Consider the following 22,771-nt stretch of genomic DNA (forward strand, 5'->3'; position numbering starts at 1 on the left):
AAGTAGAAATTCTTGGCGAAGCTCTTGGTATGAAGACTCTTATTTGGGATTTCTCTTATGTTGAAGATTCAAGTATAATAAAATTGCTTGTGAAGCATTTTTTTTTTTTTTTTTTAAATTTTTTTCTCTTGGTCTCCATATTGTTGCATTCTTGATTGTGAGTGGGTAAGGGTGGTGTGGCCCTCCATCATGGCACTACAGCCTTCACTCTTGGACTAACATTCCTAGTAGGAACTGTGGATTGAATGACTACTTAGTCATGCAATCTCTTTTTGTTGATTTCATCTTTGTGTTAGTAGTAGCCTTTTTCTGGTGTGCCTTGATTTTCCATATCTTAGTATCACCTGAATGGTTCCAATTGACTACATGTGTTATTGCGGTATGATCTATTTTTTATGCTTTAGTACATCTATGTCAATTTCAAGTTATTGTTATGCATTTCTCACTAGGGGCAATGGGTTAGCGCACTTTCCTCCAAGATCACTAAAAATAATTTGGGTGTGCCTAGACCTCTCTAGTGCATATATGACATTTGTTCCATCATGACTATGAAAACTACATCTATTGTCCTAAAGTCTCTATTTTGTTGAGAATCTAGTCCACGCAAAGGAATCTTTTCATCTATGCTTCTATAGCATTTGTTGCATAACACCTTTTGCAAAATCAAACTAGGGTGTGCTCTCCCATATAAACACAACTGAACCCCTCAGTATCATGTAGTTAGGATTCATGTAGTATAGGCTTTCATTGCACTCTACTTGAGAAAAGGGTTATGGTTATTCCCCCTCCTATGCTAGGCTACTTGATTCTTATGAACCATAGTTTGACACAAGTCCATCCATTAGGTCTCATTCATATTACATCTTCATGTTTCACATTTACACTTTGAGTTTACATCATTTCATTTTGCATTCTTAGCTCATTCATGATTAGTATGTTACTAACATTTTTCATTTAGGATACATTCATTTTTCATCTATTACATTCATTATATCTCACTTCTGTATTACTCTTCATTAGCTTACATTATTTTTTCATTCCATTAATCCATTAAGTATCATCATTACAATCATTGCATTTAGTTACATATACACCATGATACATTTAACATAAATCATATAGTGTGTCCATATATATAAAGCAACAAAATGTATACATCTCATTCATCGTCATCACATAGGACTTGCATCATCCACACATTAGTCATCATATATGCATCATAGGAAATACTACGTTACATCACACACATCTTGCATCACCAATGTCAGTAGCAGTATCATAACATCATACATCACATATAATACTTGTAAAACCTCATAAACATAAACAACATAAACATTCATAAAACACCATCATGCATACACATTTAGGATCATCAAATCATCTCATCATATATATCAAAAATAAGTGTCCATGTACATTCCATATACAAAAAGAATCATGTAGCACATCATGCACAATACATCATAAAAAATGCATTGCATCTGCATCACTATGTCAAAACTTATCATTGTAGGGATCATGTGCCTATCTATGAGTGCCTTGTCCCTCTTATACCCCCTCCTCATGGAGGTCTCCCATGTCTAACTAACAACTCTAATCTCTGTCGGTCACCTATGGTCCATGAACCAAATGCCTCCTAGAAATCTGGTTGTCACTACTTTGTTGGCATGGCCTCATGATACAATGTCCTACAATAGCCTTCCTCTCACGTGACACATGCCTCATGTCAGCGTGCAGTCAAGGCCTCCTCCATAGCAATCATCATCCCTCTATCCTCAACCATCTACCTAGCGATGTCTTGCTGCCCATGATACTCGTCTACTTGATGTTGCATGGTATCTCTATCCTCTTGAAGGGAGGCCACATCCTGTTGCACTCTACCAGGTCCTCCACATTCATATGCATCATGAGATCCCTAAACTCATCAGCATTGATCCTCACCTGTACGGCTACCAAGGCCTCTTGTACATTATTTTCTCTAGCCTGCTCTGCATGTACCTCTCCTTGTAGTCAAGCAACCTCTATCTAGAGGCTATCCCACTCGACCTTACCTGTATCTACATCCTACTATCGTATCGAGGTGAGCCCTATGGTACCTATGGTATTAGCTATGAGCCCTATATAGGTTGTGGCCCTTTTGGTTCCCACTCTCTCCTTTGTCAAACTCGTTGTCCTTGTAAACCCTGTTGTGGTCCCTACATTGGTAGTGGCCCTGTTGGTGCCTGTATCCCATCTCCCCCTCCATCCCCATATCCCTACCGCATGCCTACTCTACTAGTGGAGGTGCCCCTGATACTGTCAACCTTAGTGATTGATGAGCCACCCACCACTGTGTGTATGCTAGTGTCATCCCAACATCTCCTTGGTCCTACCCATGGCACTGGTTGCATGTCACGCCATGAAGCCCTTACTAGTCTAATGGTGGTCCCAAAACCCCATAGTCTATCATACTCTCAGGACACCACTGGATACAAGAATCTATCTAGCACAACATCCTAAATCTATCTGAACTATCTCTACACCCTAGAGGGCATATAACGCATACCAATGTGCACTATCCGACCAATCAACCAACAATTTGACTGAGCATACTGCAAGTAGAGCTAATCCTCAACATCATCCTCTCCACCTGTAGGCAGTATTGCTCCCTAATGCTCGTAGTCTATGTATGGTGTCCAATCAAACATGATGATCTTATATAGACATCATCACTAGAATCCTATTGACTTAGTAGACCTGTAGGGGATAGGTGGTCTATATCGGCATGTATTCAACTCTCCAAGTTATTGCGTCTCTCTTTTAGTAATAGGCTATTTTCATGCCTATATGCTCTCATGACCATACCATCAGTAGAGTGAACCTTGTGCCTATGGTCCTCTACATCTTGTAGGCACACATGTGTAAATCATAATATAGCTAAGCTAAGATGGTGTGGCCCCAATAGAAAATTGCATTATCATCCTATAGTAGAGTGTTAAGCACTCGTGCCCATCCAATCAAAAATTCATGCCCCACATGGTCCGATACCATCCTCCATATAAGTGAAGCCAAGTAGAGGGCTAGCCATGGGAGTCTCTAGTCTAACACCTCCCTCCATGTCAACCAAAATTGTTGAATCGGTTATCATTGTGTCCTTCATCCAAAGCACTCCCATAGATATAGATTTGCTTCCTCTAGCATGTACTTCAAGTATCTCTTATGGATTAGCACATGTAGTATCTACCACACGTATAGTAAGGTCACTGTCACCTCTCCTATAGCTAGATGGAAGCTCAAAGTTGGTGTATGTCATTGCTCCACTAATGCTAACAGTTGCACTGAGTGTGCCATTAGGTCTAGCGACTTGTGGACATGCTTGAGTCCACAAAGCCCCATGTGTCCCCACTCTGCCTCTTAGAGTCACTCCCCTAGCACCATCAACACTAGATAGTGCTCCCATGACCAAAATGTTGTTGTCCGTTCCTACATCACAAATATGCACTAGTCAATTTATATTTGCATGGGGCATCTTGCTCTATTTACCGCTCGGTCATCCTTGTCACCCAAGTCCACTAATTCATCCAAATTAATAAAGATGCCAATCCACGTAGACATGGATTAGTAGAGTCATTAATCTAGCATCTCTGATGACTTTACAAATGTCAATTTTCACATTGGTGACTATTGTTTTGTCATCTTTGGAGACGATGACATGGAGATTGTTGTATCCCACCTAACCCCAACCCTCTTTATTTATCTGTGCAGATGATAGGATGTTCCTTGTCATCTTCAAAGATGACAAGATGTATCATGCCATCTCCATAGAGGTCATTTCCCTAGTTCGTCATCTTCGCAGACGATGGAGTGGAGAATTGTCATCTCTGCCTCAACCCATTTTTTCCCAATTTCTTGCCCTAAAAATATGTATTTTAAAAGAAAAATTAAAAAATTGATAAGTTGGGATAGTTGACTTACTAGTGGTCCCATGTTGGTCGGTCTTTGGTGCACCTGAACATGCTCTCCACGCTATAATATCTCAATTGGATCTATCTTTTGCTTTGGTTCTCTGCTCTCTAGGTGTGCATATGACTCTTCAAGAGCCCCTTGGAGGCTTATATAGGCCCTTCAGGGTCCCATTTTGAGCCCGTACCCATTCCTTGGCCCTATCTACCTTTTCTTATCCCCAAGCCATGCAAAGTGTTCATCTATGTCTTTTTCCTACCCTTTCTTTTCTTCTTGGGTCTTTTTCGCAAAATTGTACAAAAATTATTTTTTGCTCTATTTTCACAAGAGGGCCCCCTCCTCCCTTGTCGTCGATACGACACAACTCCTAGGTTTTGTCTCCTCTTTGAGGAAACCTACATTTTCTTTTCTTTAATATAATGTCATCCTAACATCACATCAAAGATAAGCAAAATGTAGATGCTTAAAATCGTCTCAAACACTATATTAATTTATTTAATATTTCTCTTGACATTATAATTGATTATTTATTAATTAGTTATACTTGTCATATTCTTCTACTTATTTAATTAAATAGATTCACTTTTGTAATGTATTTTAATTTAATTTATATGCATCCCCTCTAATGTGTTAAATTTATTTAATGCATATTGCTCCATAAATCCTCTTATAAAATAATTTCAATTTATTTTATTCCCTCCACTTTATTCTATAATCCTATGATTAAATTAAATCATATTTAATTTAATCTTAATCCCACCTAAAACTTAGTCTACCACCCATTACTCTCATCCTTCTAAGCCTACCCACTAGTTAATCCCACTTAATTATTTTTAACACCTTCCTAAGCACATTTTAGCCCCTAAGTATTTTCTCACACATGTGTGAGCAACTAAAATTCAAGAAAGCCTCCCTTTTATTATTTTATCCAAAAAGCCTCTTACACTCTGACACACTTGTCCACCTTTCCTTTCTCCAAGGTTGCTCACACATGTATAAGAAAACCTTGAGCCATCTGTATCACCTAAAAGGCTTATGTTGACATTTGCATGGCTTGTCTCCTTAGCCCATTTGTCTCTCTTTTAGCATCTGTGTGGATGCCACATAGATGCCACCTCCCCAAGGCCTCTCTCAAGCCTATAAATAGAGCCCTTGTCTCAAGATTCATCATCTCCCTCATTTGCATTGTTATCATGCTAGCATAGTTCTAGAGCTCTTTTTGAATTCATGCATTATTTATAACTCTTTGGTAGTTGTTAGATTTCATTTCTTGCATTGAAAACTTAGATTATTTTCTTGCATTCACATTCACCATCCTTGAATGCTTTGAGCATGGTTCTATCCATACCCATTGTTTGAAGCATTCTCTTCACATCTAGTTAGCTTCATACATTTTGCATTTCATTTCAAACCATCTTGGGATTTATTTAATAGTTGTGTTTGGGAGAGCACATCCACATCTCTCACTATTGAGCACACCAACAAGGCCTCTTGTGGGCACCCTTGTTGAGCTACTCCAAGGTTGCATTAAGTTATAAAACTCAAGCATAGAATTAGTTATATTTTGCTTTACTTTGAATATTTGATATACATTGCAACTAACATTTTCTTGTTTACACATGCTCACAACAGGTTAGGTTTTCTTGTACATACACACTTATACCCCCTTTAGGCACCACAACTTTGTGTACTTACCCTTATCTTCTCTCATAGTTTATGTCATGGCATTACATAGTGAACTGAAATTTCTAATGAACTTCCTAGAGAAACTTGCCAATCCATGAAATGATCTAATGTCTCCAACATTCTAAGGTTTAGCCCAATCAAGGATAACTTTTGCCTTTTTACGATCCATCTTCAAACCATTAACAGAAATTACAAAACCCAGATACACAATTTCTTCCTTCATAAATAAACATTTCTTCAAATTAATCAACAATTCTTCTTCCTTGAATCTCTGTAACACTTTTCTGATATGCTCAAGGTGTTCTTCCTTAGTCTTACTAAATATCATGATGGTATCAAGATATACAATCACAAACTTACCTTATAATTTCTTCTAAACCCCATTCATTAGCCTCATGAAAGTAATAGGTGCATTAGTTAAACCAAAAGACATAACCAACCACCCATACAAACCTTCATTAGTCTTGAAAGTAGTTTTCCATTCATCTCCTTCTCTGATTCCGATATGATAATATCCACTTTTTAAATCAATCTAGTGAAATATTTTGCTCCTCTCAAACGATCAATTATGTCATCCATCCTAGGAAAGGGAAATCTATATTTCACTTTTATCTTGTTTATGGCTCTAGAATTAGTGTACATTCTTCATTCTCCATTCTATTTATGTGTCAATATAGTAGGTACAACACAAGGACTCAAAATTTCTCTGATCAAACCCTTATCAAGAAATTCTTGCACTTTTCTATTCAACTCCCTAGTTTTTGCATGGGTCAACCTATGTGGTTCTTTATTAGGAAAACTAGACCGAGGTATCAAATGCATACACTGACTAATACTTCTTACAACAAGCAAAACACTAGGCACATTATCATAAACAATATGTTGAAATTCAGCCAACAAATACTGAATCTCATGTGCATGCTCATGTTTATCTTATTTCTCAATCTTCTTAAGAATTAAGGAAGAATAAACATCATTCTCCTTAACAAACTAATTTCCTTCAACCAAGCATAGTCTTATTGTGGTGCAATGATTCTCATCAGGTTTCTTTACCAAAGGAAACAATACTTGTTTCTTCTCATCAACCTAAATAGTATATTGATTCAATCTACCATCATGAAAAGCTTGTTTATCAGGCTGCCAAGCTCTACCCAATAGAATATGACAACAATTCATAGGCTTAATATCAAATAAGATTTGATCATAATAATTTCCAATCTTGAATTTAACAAGACAATGTTCACTTACTAGTATCTTATGCTCCTTCTAGTTCCAAGCAACATGATAAGGCTTAGGATGTCTCAATCCCTTCAACTACAACTTGCTAAAAACTTCCTCTAATGCCAAATTATTTGAAATACCATTTTCAATGATCACTTTGCAATATTTTCTAGTGACCTTACATCTAGTTTTAAATAAGGTTTTTCTCAAAAAAGCATTCCTCATTCCACAAGATTCTTCTCAATATCAAGTCTCACCATTCTCAGGTTCATTAGGTGATTCAACATTTTCTTCAAAAGCTAAAGTTCTTGTGTCTCTACCTCCAATCTTCTTGCCAGAATTGGTACATTCGGCTATATGTCCTTCTTCTCCACACTTAGAACAAGTTCCCTTAAACCAATGTCTTTCTTCTCTTTTATCACCATTACTATTATTCCTAAAGTAACCAACATAGCTACCTTTAGTGTAATTACCTCTTTTACCAATAGGTTCCTCTTTCCATTTTGTCTTACCATTATCTTGCATTGTACTATCAAATCTGCTAATTTATCCATAGGTTTTGTCTCTACCTCTTTGAAACCTACCACCTCTTCCTCTTTGTCTTTGGTCATGTTTCTTTGCCAAATTTTCCTCAACCTTCAAGTCATACTAATATGCTTCTTCTACACTATTGAGCTTAACATAACTAATATCATCTTCAATTGATGTCCTTAGGTATCTAGCCACTTTCTCAACTTCATCATCCACATGTCTAGATATGATCTCCAATTTGTAGAATTCCTCAATATATTCTTTCATAGTCATATGCCTTTGTCTCAGATTTTGCATTCTTCTCAACAAATTAATCCGGTACTTTGTAGAAAGGAACTTCTCTTTCATTTTGCCAATCATCTTTGCCCATGTTTTGATCTTTTCTTTTGCCCATGTTTGATCTTTTCTTTTCCTCTTTTGTGTCTTTCAACCTGCAAATGATCCCACCAAAGTGAAGCATGATCCTTCAACTTGGTGGTTGCTATCTTTACATTCTTATTAGTAGGGGTACTTTCATACTCAAAGAACTTGTCCATTTTAGAGATCCAATCCAACACTACATTAGTCTCAAGTCTTCCATCATAGTAAGCAACTTCAACATGTCTAGAGTTTTCCCTAGACAAAACTCTCATAAGCTTTTCCTCATCTTGTTTCACTTCACATCCAGGATTCAAATTAGGGGCCACTTCCTCATCATCACTAACATCCTCGAGATGCAAACCTCTTTTCAGGGTTGTCTAAATAGGTTCAAATCCTGTTGCAATCTACCTCAACATATCCATAATGATATTATCTACATTTCCTCTACCTTGAACTATCTTAATAATAGTTCTTGCAAAATCTTAACCTTCTACAAGTTATAGGTCAGATTATAGATCTGCCACCATACAACCAATCTAGTTAAGGTTCTCCATGACTGTAATCTTCATAAGGAAAGAAACCTTTCTCTAATACCACCTGATGTAAGGAAGGCATGAGAAAGTAGCCAAGTTCAATCTCATAACACGTTGCCAAGACTACAAGCAGAAGAAAACACATAGTCAATATCAAGAACCAAGAGATTTACTAATTGATTAGACAAATGACATGATAACATATACTTTGAAACATCTAACATGCTCAGTTGTAAGGCCTTTCGAGGTGCAGCCAATACAAAGAAGCCATAATCACAGAGCTAGAAACTCATCTTCTTCATCTTCCATATATTCTCTACTATCTTCGTATCTCCAAAAATCTTTCTTAATTCCTCTATCCTTATTCTCTAAAGCTAATCCAAGTTCTTATATAGGTAACAAGACCACAAGTCAGTCTATCACGCAACTAATTATAAGCAAGTCTTGCCTTGAAGAAGAACACAAAAACACTATCAAATGATCAAAATGGAATTCACACTCTTAGGAATAGGTCCACACATGATCCAAGAAATGCCCTTTAACCGCACAAGATGTCATGTCATCTTAGGAAGCCACCCTAAAAAAATTGAATGATGTGTTGCATGAAACAAATAATGAGAAGCGAGTAGAGAAAGAGGCACATATATCGAAGCACAATGAACACTAGATTTCATGCACTTACAGAAAGGATCACCAATAGGTCCACAATAAGATGCCAACTACGCACAACTTGAAACCATGAGCAGCAACAACTACTCCATGAATAACAAATTGGTACTAAAAACAAATCAATATTTTTGGTTGATATAAGATTGCTCATTGACCTAAGATGCTCCTGCATCATCATTTCTTCAAATGATGTGATATCATCCCTTTCACATCTAATCATATATCAAATAAAAGTGATAATAATTTCATCTAATTAACTACATTAGATAAAGACATTGATATTGTTTCATTGCAACAATGGGCATATAAATATTTATTAAACAAAGTCAACATCATATTATCATAATCATCCTAATAATCTACCAAATCTAACTACATTAATTAAGCATTCAATATAACTGAACATAACTTTCCTTTATCTAATATTTAATCGAGCTTACACTACATTTCCATGTTCACATTGATATTGCAAATCAAAACAATATTTTAGCCCACCACATTTCCCATTGTTTTTCCAATCACAATATGTAAATCATATAGAAAATCACACCACAACTAAATTAAAGTCATAAGCATACTAGGAGGTCATTGTGCTTTCTCAACTAGAAGCCAAAATCAAACATGAATACCAATGCAACATCATAAATTAGACCACCATAAAGTAAGCCAACACATCTCATGTCCAAAACCATCACACAATATATATCAATAAAGCATAAGGTGGGCATCCAAAATCACATACTAGAACAATTAAATAACCAAAACAAGATCAAAGCACCACCAACTACAAAAAGGGTACAACTTTAGGTGTAATTCCAAGTCCATGTCAAGGAGTAAGAAGTGTAGAAGAATGGTATATGAATTACTTAAAACTTAAATGTCTAGGAATTATTTTAGAAAAATAGTAGATATAATCTCGTATTTAATAATTTTCCTACTAGTTATATCATATTGCAAGATGGAAGGAGACAATTTTTGGTTTTTCTCTTCATAAGAATGCAATTGTGAATTCTACGAGGCAATGTGTTTTATCACATATTTGAAAAAGTAGATGCCAAGCACTGTTTTCTAATCACAATTTGCATCAATAAGCAGACACTCTAATATTTTACTCAAACATTATGTTCAACTAGGCTTTTTATGTTCATAGAAAAAGATTAAATATATAGACAAAGCTAGATATTGCACACAATTAGATGAGATAAAACATCAATTTTTGCAACTTCAAAGAGGAGTAATCCAATATTCCGAACAAGTGCATAGGCTCTTCAAGTTTGAAGCTTAAGAGGTTAAACTTATATATTTCAAATCAATAAATTTTTGTTTAGCCTCCTTAATGTATACAGTTCACATTAATCTTCTCAATTTGTTTAGTAATTTGATTGGATCAATAGGTTTGCACATCTCATCGCTATTGTATACTCTTGGGGAATGTTGTGATATTGCTATTAGGATTTAACTGTATAGTTTTTTGAGTCAAACTCATTGACCCATGTTTCATGAGTAGTGGTTCACATGAACCCATCTCTTATGAGAATGGATGAAACACTTAGCACTCATTGCATCTAGGTGAAACACTAGAGCTTCCATAGAGATCACCAATCGTAGTACTACTCCATCTTGAACGCACTTAACTAGAAAGTTTCATTCATGGTTAAATGTACTCTCCTTGCAACCTCATTTGCAAAACCTTTAGGAAGTGGTGTGCCTTATGAACCATCCATTAGAAAGCCTTTCAAGCTCATCAATTGATAATAGGAGATATTTTCCACAAGAAGTCAAATTGTGATATTGCTTTCAAGATTTAAGTCTGTAGTTTTTTGAGTCAAACTCATTAGTAAATGCTACAATTTACCTATTTATAGCATGTAGTAGTTGAAATAGTTGTAGTGAGTGCACTTTTATAATTTTATTCCCTTTCTATTATATTTATACTTTACTTAGACGGTAAATAACTATTGCCAATTTGTACATTGTACATATTTTATCATTTTTCATTAAAATAAAAACCACTATGAAAAATTGAACGAAATTATATTATAATTCTTTTTTTCAATTAACATACCCATTTAACCCATAGATCCATTTGCTAGTTAAGTTAACCTTCTTTGTACAAAATACACAAGGAGCAGGTATGCAAAGGACAATTGAAGACTAGGAAGAAAATTTAGTTTTAACAAAAAGTCCAAGTCAGTTGTATCAAAGTAGAAGGAAACGATTGCCTAGAGGGAAAACTCGTGGTAGCAGACTTGGATTAACCGATGTGTAAGACACCGCAAGTCTCCTTCACTACACGCAAACATTTGTCGTGACAAGGACTGCACATCACAGCTGGCGTTGCCAGCTCAGTTGCAGTCTTCCCCACGTAATCATAACCCCAATTCCTTAATAAACAATTGCAAAAGCATTTTTCTATAAAATAAAATGATTGCAATTTGCAGAGAAAGAGAAAGATTCCGTTCAACGGAATATCCAATCCAGCAGCTCTGTTTACAAACGGCGCACGGCGCCGTCTATGGTGACTGACGTGGCAGGCTACGAACTTACCGCCACGTGGGTCTATGTGTGGATGTGTCTGCCGCCGTTTGTCGGGATCCGACGGCCAGCGCCGACGACGAGGTTCCCGGAGGGGAATGAGGGCCGTAGGATGGCGCGAGATGGAGGGGGTTTTAGCGCGAGACAGTATAAATTGCCGGCTCTGCCGCTTTAAATCATTCATCACTCGGCAGAAGATTTCATCAACCTCGTAGCGTTGAAGAGTGATCGTATCGTATAATGTATTGTTGGTAGATTTTATTTTAGGGGATCTGACCCGTTGAAGTTCAGAAATCTAGAGCATTCCTGCTCTGGAATGTTCTTGTCTGTTTCATTAATTTCTGCCGAATTTATGAGGGTGACTTGGTGTGAGTGTTGAACAAGTTGAGAGCCAGAAGGTTAAGATTTTAGCACAGAATTTTCGAAGATTTTATACAGAAATCTTACAGGTATTTTAACAATTATAACTCTAGTTTTTAATTTTGCTGACTGGGGGATTTTCGGTTTTCTGTGGGGATGTCATTATTGAGCTGGTCATGCTGGTAGTGGATTGAGTGTAGTTTTTTTTAAAAATAAATACAGTTTAAACAAATTAGTACTAATTTTGTGAGCTTTTTATCTTGGAATTTGATGCCTCGTACTAGATTTTCTTGCCCACTTGTAAGTTTCTTGTTTGAATGTTTTTCGTGGTTAATGGGGAATAATTTTTGCTGAATGTTGTCTGAGGTCCGAGTTTCAGCCCTCTGACCTGTTATTTTTGCTTAAAAAAATTATGGAGGTTAGAGATTTTTATCGTAAAGATTTATAAATTTAATAAGGTCGAAAATGGGTGTCAGAGTTTTACATTATAGACCACGCATAAACAGCCTAGCTTTTGGTCCCGGCCTTAACTGTGTCGCAATCGTCAGGCGGCGCTAACTTCCAGCCTTTGCTGTGTTCAAGCAAATCCTTTCAGGTTCTGTTGCTTTGGGGGATTTTGGTTGAATTTTCGATATTTCCATGTTATAAAAGGGAAGCCTCTTCTTAAGATACACTCAATATATACTTTCTGTTTTCTTTGGATTTTGCTTTCTTCAAGCCCATAAAACATTTATTGGTATTAAGGCTCTTGAATATTCTGGTATGGGCTTAATGAAATTTAGAGGCTTCTTGTCGCTTTTTCTAGGATTTTAGCGTCATTTGGTTTCTGAATATCTGATAGCTTGTGAAATATTTGACTTGATTGTAGGATGTGTTGTAAATTAGATTTCATTTGGTTTCAGAATATCTGATAGCTTGTGAAATATTTGATTTGATTGTAGGATATTTTGTAAATCTGATTACATTTGGTTTTGTTTGCATTTGGACATAGTTTGGGCTTCACTGACCGGGTGAATTGTTATATCATACTTAGAAAAGCAGATACTGTCAGAAGCAAGTCAGCGAAATGACGGTCACTCCAAAAATTTCCATTGTGGATGGCAATCTGGTTGTGCATGGGAACACCATACTGACAGGTGTCCCAGATAATGTAATTCTGACACCCGGCTCAGGAGTAGGGCTGGTGCAAGGTTCATTCATCGGAGCCACTTCGCCTGAGAGCAAAAGCCATCATGTTTTTCCCATGGGGAAGCTCGAGTAAGTAACCAAATTTTGATCTGCTTTTCCCGTATATTATTGGTTTATTCTAGGTGCTCTATAATTTAAATCATTTTTCATGGGTGTTTTTAATTACTTTGCAGTGGTCTCCGATTTATGTGCTTGTTCCGATTCAAGTTGTGGTGGATGACACAGCGGATGGGGAAATGTGGAAAAGATGTTCCCCTGGAAACGCAATTCATGCTTGTGGAGAGCAAGCATGGGTCTCCTCTCAGTGGGCAGAGTGATCTTAGCGAGGAGGAGCAGACCGTTTACACGGTCTTCCTTCCTCTCATAGAAGGACAATTCAGAGCTGCTCTGCAAGGCAATGAAAGAGATGAAATCGAGATCTGCCTGGAAAGTGGTAAGTGAAACTGATCTAGACCCGATGTGGTCTTATCAGCCAGAATACTACTGCCTATTTAGAAACTCTGTTTTTTTTATCAATTAGATTCAACTTAAACTGTGACTTGTTAGAAGGGCTGAGATTGTTTGATAGTGGGTCTTTATAAGTTAATCAAAATAACACTCATCTACAGATCATTCCATATTGTTTGATACAGATTTATTATCTTCTAGTTTCAAATAGTTACTAGTCTTAAAAAGAAACGAACCCATGCAATCAATTGCATTAAGTTGACCTTGCAGTCCAACAGCATACATGAGATCGGTTAAACAAGTTGAACAGACAGATAATCAATGTGAATCCCATTATTGAGTCCATCAACAGTTATAATTTAGATTTTAGTCCATTTATACTCTACTAAGTTTATGTAAACTTAAAATGACAGTAGTGTAGGTTCTGAGCACATCTTATGTTTTTATGGGTTTCATTTGCCTTCAGAAGTTTTTGTTGGTTTAGAGTTTGTGGCTATCAAAATTACGAGTGTAATAGGTAATATTCGCATTGTCATCGCTTACTTTTCCAGCCATGCGCTGTTTTGAGCCCCGGCTACCATTCTCAGTCACTTGTCACTTGTGAACGGTGATATTCGAATTAAATTGAGCCAGAGTATTGTGAAGTGATTCCAAACTAAGTGGTTGTTTTTGTTTTACAAGAGTGAGACTTTTTTATAATAAATTGTAGTAAAGTTTTAATGAATTTGACTGTAAATTTGCAGGGGATTCTGCTGTGAAAACCAACCACGGTCTGCTTGCAGTGTACATGCACGCAGGATTGGATCCATTTGAAGTTATTGGAGACGCTGTCAAGTATGAATGAAATCTTAGTTTTTCTAACGTTGAGTGGCTTTCTGTTTTTCACCCGTTATTTATGAAGTTAAATTGTTTTATCCAGGGCCGTGGAAAGCCACTTGCAATCATTTCAGCACCGTGAGAAGAAAAAGGTAAAGCACGTTTTGTCGTCATTTTTTGTTTCAAGAAATATAATTATTTTATTCGCATCTTCTAGCCAGTAGCACCCACCCACTATTAGCATAAATGGCATTACCATTCTTTCCTGTACTCCTATGGTGGACAGTAGTTGCTTGCAATATGCTTCGCCTTGGTTATTCAGGCATGTCTCTACTGTTTTTTGCTTTCAGTATTCTGACAAATTGTAATGCCCTGTTCTTGTGACCAGTTGCCTGATTTTGTGAATTGGTTTGGATGGTGCACTTGGGATGCGTTTTATACTGATGTCACTGCAGAGGGTGTGGATGAAGGCTTGAAAAGGTAAACATCTAACCTGCGCTCCTTTCGTTTTGAAAGGAAAGCATAAGTTCTGTTTTAGTTTCGATTCGGAAAGGTTATTAGAAATCCTCTGTTTAGCTTGAATGTGCGGTTGATTTATAAATAGAATATGTGTTATAATCTGAATCTGCAGTCCGTGATTTCTCTGTGACAAATTCTTCATATTGCAGCCTTTCAGAGGGAGGCACTCCTCCACGTTTCTTGATCATTGACGATGGTTGGCAACAGATTGGCAGTGAAGTGGAAAATCCCAAGGCTACTGTACAGGAAGGGGCACAGTAAGTTATCACATTCATCTGCAGATACTTTTTAATTGTATTGTCGTCCTATCTTTATCCGATTCTAGGGGATGGCACCCTATGGAGCCGTTTTATTTGCCATTGGATCCAACACAAGTTTTTTCATACTCAGGTTTGCCAGCCGATTGACTGGAATTAAAGAGAATTACAAGTTCCAAAAGCACCGCAAAGGAACTGAAATAGCCAAAGACCCCCCCGGCCTCAAACATGTTGTAGAAGAAGCAAAGGAGCACCACAGTGTCAAGTATGTTTTCTTTACTATCCTTCAGCGTAGATGGATTTGAAAGGCCTGATTTACTTCTGAGCATGGATCGAGACTTGGACTCAGCTCTGACTTTTTGGGGATTTTATTAAACTTGGAGTAGACTTGGATAAAATCTTGTAGAAACTCGCAGATCTCAATACCAATGCTTCCAAGCTTGCTTGAATCCCAAGTTGTGCAATATATGCTTAATATAGTTAAGGCAGAGCTTCTATTTCTGCAAGAGGCGCAGGCCCTGGAACGTTGTACCCTAGGCTAGAACATCCTCCTCCCCCTTTCCCCCAGCCCAAATAGATGATGCTTTAACTTTCATATACACTATGAATCATAGTTTGCAAACTCTCCGAGTGAGTATCTCATTTTTGAAAAAATAAATTCTGGACTCTGAAGTTTTAACTCGCACATATTTATAAATGTCAAAAACATGTAGATACAAAAATGTGGATGCAGGGAAAACACTGGATGTTAGTGCTATAAAACTACACATTTTCTCTATTGAGATGTCAATTGCTAATTGAATATATTTTGTCATTGAATTCTACAAAAAAATATGTGTATAGTAGATTTCAAATTTTGGGCTTGCTGAGGTCCGAGTCCTAGTCTGCAAACTATGCTATGAATTATTTGTATAGTAAACTTTCTATTGGTATAAGGTACTCACCATAGAAACGACCCATGCAGATATGTTTATGTCTGGCATGCACTTACTGGTTACTGGGGTGGAGTCAAACCTGCTGCTGCTGGAATGGAACATTATGATACGGCTCTTGCTTATCCTGTTCAGTCGCCTGGTGTTATAGGCAATCAGCCAGATATTGTGATGGACAGCCTCTCAGTTTATGGATTAGGACTAGTTCCTCCTAAGAAGGTTTTCAATTTCTACAATGAACTACATAGTTACCTGGCATCAGCAGGTGTGGATGGTGTTAAAGTAGATGTACAAAACATTATCGAGACTTTAGGTGCAGGCCACGGAGGCCGTGTGTCCATTACAAAGCAATATCATCAAGCATTAGAGGCATCCATTACTCGCAACTTCCCTGATAATGGATGTATTGCTTGCATGTGCCACAACACTGATGGACTCTATAGGTGCGTGAATTCGTACTTTTGTTATCTTTGCATCATTTTTCGTTAAATTGTAGATGCCTGATTTTCTTTAATAACGAACTTTTCAAAATGGTACCGTTGTGCAGCGCAATGCAGACAGCAGTTATGAGAGATCAGATGACTTTTATGCAAGGGATCCAGCATCACTTAGTTTGTCATGCCTGATTTATTTTTCTTATAACGAATGTTCAAAATTCTGTAATGTTGTGCAGTGCAAAGCAAACAGCAATTGTCAGAGCTTCAGACGACTTCTATCCAAGGGATCCTGCATCACATACCATCCATATTTCATCTGTTGCATACAATACTATGTTCCTTGGAGAGTTCATGTTCCCTGATTGGGATATGTTTCATGTAACTAGGCTTTGTTATCTATTTCTTCCATGATCGAGTACTCTATGTGCACTAAGGAGAATTGCTTTTGGGAAATAGTACACGAAATCGGGCTAATGGTTGATTACTCGTTCTCTGTGCAGAGCTTACATCCGTCAGCTGAATACCATGGTGCTGCACGAGCTGTTGGCGGCTGTGCAATCTATGTCAGGTTGAATATCCCTTTCTTTATATTACCTGCTAGTTTGACATGAATCTGCCAATGTAGTTTCAACTTCTGGAATCTGCCAATGTAGTTTCAACTTCTGGATTTGATTGTGTAAAGTTTTTCTTTTTGTCATCAATGTTTTGGATCATACTACATAATTCATCATATCGATACAAGAGAGCAAAAGGAACGATAGGATGGATCATGTAGTATGATAACAAAACTTTTATTTACAAAACTTTGATGATAAAAAAATTTTAGACAATCAAATCCAGAAAGCAAAAGGAATGATAGGATGGATCATGTAGTATGATTACAAAATTTTGATGATAAAAAAAACTTTAGACAATCAAATCCAGAAGTTGAAAAGTTGAAACTACATTTGTGCATGGATTGCAGAAATGAAACTACATTAGCTTAGATTGCGGAAATCTAATAGATCTGATTAATCTACTATTAAAATAGATTTCTTTACAAACCTTCCCATGAACCACAAATAAAAATTGGGTTTTTTTAACAAAAATTGATGGTTGGATTCTTATACTGTCTTCTGGAATTTCAGTGACAAACCCGGCATTCACAATTTTGACCTCTTGAAAAAGCTTGTTCTCCCGGATGGATCTGTGTTACGCGCGCAATTGCCTGGAAGGCCTACTCGTGATTGCATCTTTGTGGATCCAGCTAGAGATGGGAAAAGGTACAAACCTTTGTAAAAATTGATTCAATGTTGTAAATTCAGTCTCGTCTCTATTGTTTTGACTAATTGAACATTGCAATTATGGTTTTGTATGCAGCTTGCTGAAGATCTGGAATTTGAACAAGCATACTGGATTGGTGGGTGTCTTCAATTGCCAAGGTGCAGGATGGTGCAAAGTTGAGAAGAAGAATCGTGTTCATGATAAATCTCCCACGGCCTTATCTGGTAGCGTGCGATCTATTGATGTTGACCTCCTCCCACGAATTGCTGATGATGATTGGAGTGGAGATTGCATTTTCTATGGTCACAAATCAGGTAAATTTTATTTTGATCTGGTTCTGACAACTTCTGTTGTCTGTCCCAAGCATATGGTTCTCAGTTGTCTTGGCATAGAGCAAGGTATGTCATTAAGGAAGTGAACATGTACTCCTTTTATTTCGACACGTAAAACACTCCTGACTGACTGTTTATAGTTAAACGATGGTTGAAATTCGAGTGAAACCCATATGACCTGGAGCACATTTGTCATATGTACATAATGATATTTAAATTTTCCAAAATGGGTCTTGAACAGAATGTTTTTCTTTTGCAGGGGAGTTGATTAGACTTCCAAAGGGTGCTGCCATTCCTGTCACATTGAAAGTTCTTGAATATGAGCTATATACAGTCTCTCCCGTCACGGTAGGCCCTTGAATTGATTTGTGTATATGTAAGGTGTCCGTGATTGAGTTTAATGGACTATATTTGTATAAGCAGCGGTAGAATTCAACGTCTTCTTAGAATGGCACTCTGTTTCCCGCTGTGAACAACGGAATTAGCTAATTTTGGTTTTTATGTTTGCAGAATATTACACCCCAAATTTCTTTTGCTGCAATTGGCCTTACCAACATGCTTAACTCTGGTGGAGCAATCGATGAACTGGGGGTGCAAGGAGGTTACAAAAATGAAGAACATTCCGATTGCTTAGTTGAAGTCAAAATGAAAGTTCGGGGGTGTGGTACTTTCGGGGCATATTGTACACAGAAGCCCAAACGGTGCTGGATTGATTCGCTGGAGACGGAGTTCACATATGATGCTGCCATATGTTCACTGACATTTCAAATTCCTGTACCCAAGGAAGAAATGTATAGATGGGAGGTGAAAATTGAAATTTAGGCGGCACAATTTCTTCCCTTGATAGGATTACAAACTGCCTGTGGGCTATCGATAGTCTTGGCCATTACCGTAGAAGAGTCTTGGCCATTACCGTAGAAGTTGTAGGAAACTTCAATGCCCCTTGGAAGTTTGGAAATCGAATAAAGTATCTATAGTTAGTAGGTTGATGTAGAACAGCTTGTTAAAAAAAAAATGAGGCTATTTATGTTCTATGTATCGGCATTTACATCTTGATAATTTTTCTAGCAGCGAGTCTCGAATGTAAGGAAGCTCCGAATGGCCAAATTCCCTTGGCATTGGAATCACTTAATGTGGCCACTACTAAGGTGGTCCGGGGGGTCTTAATTTAGTAAAGCTGTACAAGGGTTCACTTTGTCTTTATAATGGAATAATATAATGTTCAGCTTTCATGTCTTCTCAAAGATTGAAATGTCTTTCTCAAGTGCTATGGTGTAACCCTCCATAATTATTGATAAGTATTTTAAACCTGCCAGTTCTTTGCCAACTTATAAGGCGCTGTGTGGGCTATGTGGCTGTTCCTCATAATTTCAAAGGAAAAAACACGGAATGTGGAGTAGGTGGGCTTGGACATGTCATTTAATGATGAAGGCAGAGTAGAATTTCTTCTAGGTGGAGGTGGGTCGTATTGAATTCTACATCTCATTAAATAGACTTTAGACTTTAGGTTTTTGAGTGGAAACTTTATTCATCTATTTTAAAAGTATTAAAAATTAGGCTCGTGGACTCGACGAACACATAAAATTGGTCTCATGAATTTGGCAAAACACTTGACAAGTACTTAACCAGATATATATATTTCAGTTAGAGTTGAATTTGAATTTCTTCTAGGTGGAGGTGGGTTGTATTGAATTCTACATCTCATTAAATAGATTTTAGGTTTTTGAGTGGAAACTTTATTCATCTATTTTAAAAGTATAAAAAATTGGGCTCGTGGACTTGGGGGAACACATAAAATTGGTCTCATGAGCAACGTCTCATGAACTCGGTGGAGGACTTGACAAGTACTTAACCAATATATATATATATATATATATGAATCTATTTTTGAAGTATTCTTATGCATAACTACATAAGGGAACTACAAAATTGGTTTTAACTTTGGACTCATGGACTCGAAAAATGGACCTAGGAAAAGGACTTGATAAGTATTCAACTAGAAACAATTGGTCTCAAATTTGGACTCATGGACTCGGGAAAAGGACTTGATAAGAGAACCACAAATTTGGTCATAAATTTAGACTCATGGACTCAGGAAAAGGACTTGATAAGTACTCAACCAGAAAGAATTGTTCTCAAATTCGGAGTCATGGACTTAGGAAAAAGACATAAGTACTCAACCAGAAAGAATTGTTCTCAAATTTGGAGTCATGGACGTAGGAAAAGGACATAAGTACTCAACCAAAAAGAATATAGAATTGTATATGAATCAATTTTTGAAGTATCATTAAGTTTTTACAAAATAAATATTGTAGTTAGAATTGCAAACTTTAAAATGTAAGCTAATTTTGTTTCACAAAATTATATAGCAAACTGAAGGCTACATCCTTTACAAACTACTTTTCGAACTAGTGGGTTTTGAGGCATCTAAAGGACTTGATTCTCTTCTTCAACATTAAAGTTGTTGTCTTTGTTGACGACTTGATGAACCAATGTTGTTGCTTCTATCATTGCACCTCTCTCTAAAACCTGCTGTATGAGGACTTTAACACTATCATTTTGTTCAGTGATGGTCCAATCACCATATGAATCAATTTCATCCAAGTCGATGGACTCAAGGAGGACTTCAACACTACCATCTTGTTCATTAATGATCTAATCATCATATGAATTGATTTCGTCCAAGTCGATGGACTTGTGTACCCAACCTTTCTAGTGCAAAGGAAAATAAAATTCGTCAAAATCAATAGACTCATAAAACACCCGAACATTTCTAATGAAGGTTATAGTGAATAGAGGGGTAAGTGCACCAAGTTGTGGTGCCAAAAGGGGTATAAGTGGACACCTTTTTTCTGAAATCAACAATTTTTGAACTTCAACAAGAATTTGAAGATAGTTACGCTCAAAATTTTAAGATATGACAAAAACAAAAGTAGTAGTCCTTTGAATCTAGTTTCTAAACTATTAATTTTTTTTCAAAATGGTTTAGTTTTAAGTCCTCAAAAAAGGGGGCCACACCAAGTGGTACTGTTTATTCCAAAAAAACATAACACAGTACAAAGTGTGGCCCCCCTAAAATTTTAACTTTTTTTTTGAAATTCTTTAATCGCTTTGGTCAAAAGTTACATAGCACTATGTAGTTTATCCCATATTTTTCGGGTAATTTTATAATATGTATTTTTTTTTAATGAATTTTTTAACTAGACACATCCCAAAACCGTGAAATATCTGTGTGCTCCCCCTAGAAATGATTGACGACCAATCTAAAATCAAAACTTCTTTTTTTCAAAGTGTGTAGAATGGAGTCTAGTTTCTAAAAAACTAAGTTGTTGCAAAATTCGATGAACGAGCTAAAATCTACAACCCAATTAATACATGTTGGTTTTTGACAAAAAATGGACATACATTCAAAAGAAATTATAGATGAAAGGCTTGAAATAGTTCAAATTAAAAATAAATTATATGGTTATATAGCTAAAATAGAGACCTACAATGTCATGTAACTTGATCTTATCGATGCTCAACCACGAGGAATCTTGAAGAAGAGCACATAAGAAAAATCAATCATTTTTTGTATGTTTGCAATAAAACACATCTCAGACTAGTTTGTAGACTCCAAACCTTTGGGTTGGATCTCCAAGGCAAAACCAAGTCTTAGGCTTGGTTTAATGCAAAGCTTTGAATATCACTTACACCCTATAGCGCTATATTTAAAGCTTTTTGAATTTGGGCCTCAATAGCGCGTGCACACTATAGTGCATACGCACACACACACTATTGAGACCTAAATAATGCATAGAGAGGGAAGAAGAGACACAAACCAAGAGCAAGAGAGAGGGGGGGTGGCTATGTGTGTGTGCGAGAGAGAGAGAGAGAGAGAGAGAGAGAGAGAGACAAAGATTGAGAGAAAGTAGGGGATGGGAGAGGGGAGCGAGAGAGTAGGGGATGGGAGAGAGAGGAAGTGAAAGAGAGTAGGGGTGGTAGAGAGAGTACGGGATGGGGGAGAGAGGAAGTGTGAGAGAGAGTACAGGTCGCAAAGATAATACGGGATGGGAGAGAGAGTAGGGGTGGCAAAGGGAGTACAGGATGGTAGAGAGAGATTGCGAGTAGGGGATGGGAGAGAGGGAGAGAGTAGGCGATGGGAGACAGAGTGGGAGAAGGAGAGTGAGAGAGAGGAGGATGGGAGTGCATGTGTGTGAAAGAGAGAGAGTAGGGAATGGGAGAGGGGAGAGAGAGAGATACATAGAGAGAGAGTAGGGGATGGGAGAGAAATAGAGTAGGCGGTGGGAGAGGGAGTGGGAGAGGGAGAGAGAGGGGGATGGGAGTGTGTGTAAGAGAGAGAGTAGGGGATGGGAGAGAGTGTGAGAGTGTGAGAGAGAGTAGGGGTGGCAGAGAGAGTGAGAGTAGGGGATGGAAGAGAGAGAGAGAGAGTAGAGAGGGAGAGAGTGAGAGAGAGAGAGAGACAGTAGGCAATGGGAGAGGGAGTGGGAAGGAGAGAGAGGGGGGATGGGAGTGTGTGTGAGAGATCTAGAGAGTAGGGGATGTGAGAGGAGAGAGAGAGAGGGGGATGGGAGTGTGTATCTATGAAAGAGAGAGTTTAGGGGATGGGAGAGGGGAGAGAGAGAGTAAGGGATGGGGGAGAGAGAGTAGGCAATGGGAGAGGGAGTGGGAGAGGGAGAGTGAGAGGGGGAATGGGAATATGTGTAAGAGAGACAGAGTAGGGGATGGGAGAGAGTGAGA

General features: G+C 37.5%; 1 protein-coding gene across 2 annotated transcripts; it reads left to right on the forward strand.

Annotated features, from left to right (window-relative positions):
• Positions 1-11,662: 11,662 nt before the first annotated feature.
• On the forward strand, positions 11,663-19,275 carry SIP2 (seed imbibition 2). 2 transcript variants are annotated; one of them, XM_089826142.1, is made up of 15 exons: positions 11,663-11,929; positions 12,874-13,097; positions 13,202-13,461; positions 14,219-14,309; positions 14,395-14,443; positions 14,680-14,771; positions 14,960-15,067; positions 15,201-15,332; positions 16,032-16,442; positions 16,673-16,814; positions 16,937-17,004; positions 17,564-17,698; positions 17,796-18,013; positions 18,291-18,379; positions 18,542-19,275. In XM_089826142.1, the coding sequence occupies exons 2-15, from the start codon at positions 12,907-12,909 to the stop codon at positions 18,851-18,853; spliced, it is 2,298 nt and encodes a 765-aa protein (XP_089682268.1). In that variant the 5' UTR covers positions 11,663-11,929; positions 12,874-12,906; the 3' UTR covers positions 18,854-19,275. The 2 variants fall into 2 exon arrangements, with proteins under 2 accessions (XP_089682268.1, XP_089682269.1); XM_089826143.1 differs by having other exon boundaries at positions 12,882-13,097.
• The last annotated feature ends 3,496 nt before the right edge of the window (positions 19,276-22,771 follow it).

The sequence above is a fragment of the Cupressus sempervirens genome, chromosome 4, assembly GCF_028749045.1.
Source record: "Cupressus sempervirens isolate cs-2001-9-10 chromosome 4, ASM2874904v1, whole genome shotgun sequence".
Taxonomy (NCBI): Eukaryota; Viridiplantae; Streptophyta; class Pinopsida; order Cupressales; family Cupressaceae; genus Cupressus; species Cupressus sempervirens.

Bases quoted from the DNA above. Each gene is read 5' to 3' on its own strand.
- SIP2 (XM_089826142.1), top strand. From the start codon at position 12,907: ATGACGGTCACTCCAAAAATTTCCATTGTGGATGGCAATCTGGTTGTG. The intron at 13,098-13,201 runs GTAAGTAACCAA...ATTACTTTGCAG, and splicing joins TTTCCCATGGGGAAGCTCGA to TGGTCTCCGATTTATGTGCT. The intron at 14,310-14,394 runs GTATGAATGAAA...TGTTTTATCCAG, and splicing joins GTTATTGGAGACGCTGTCAA to GGCCGTGGAAAGCCACTTGC.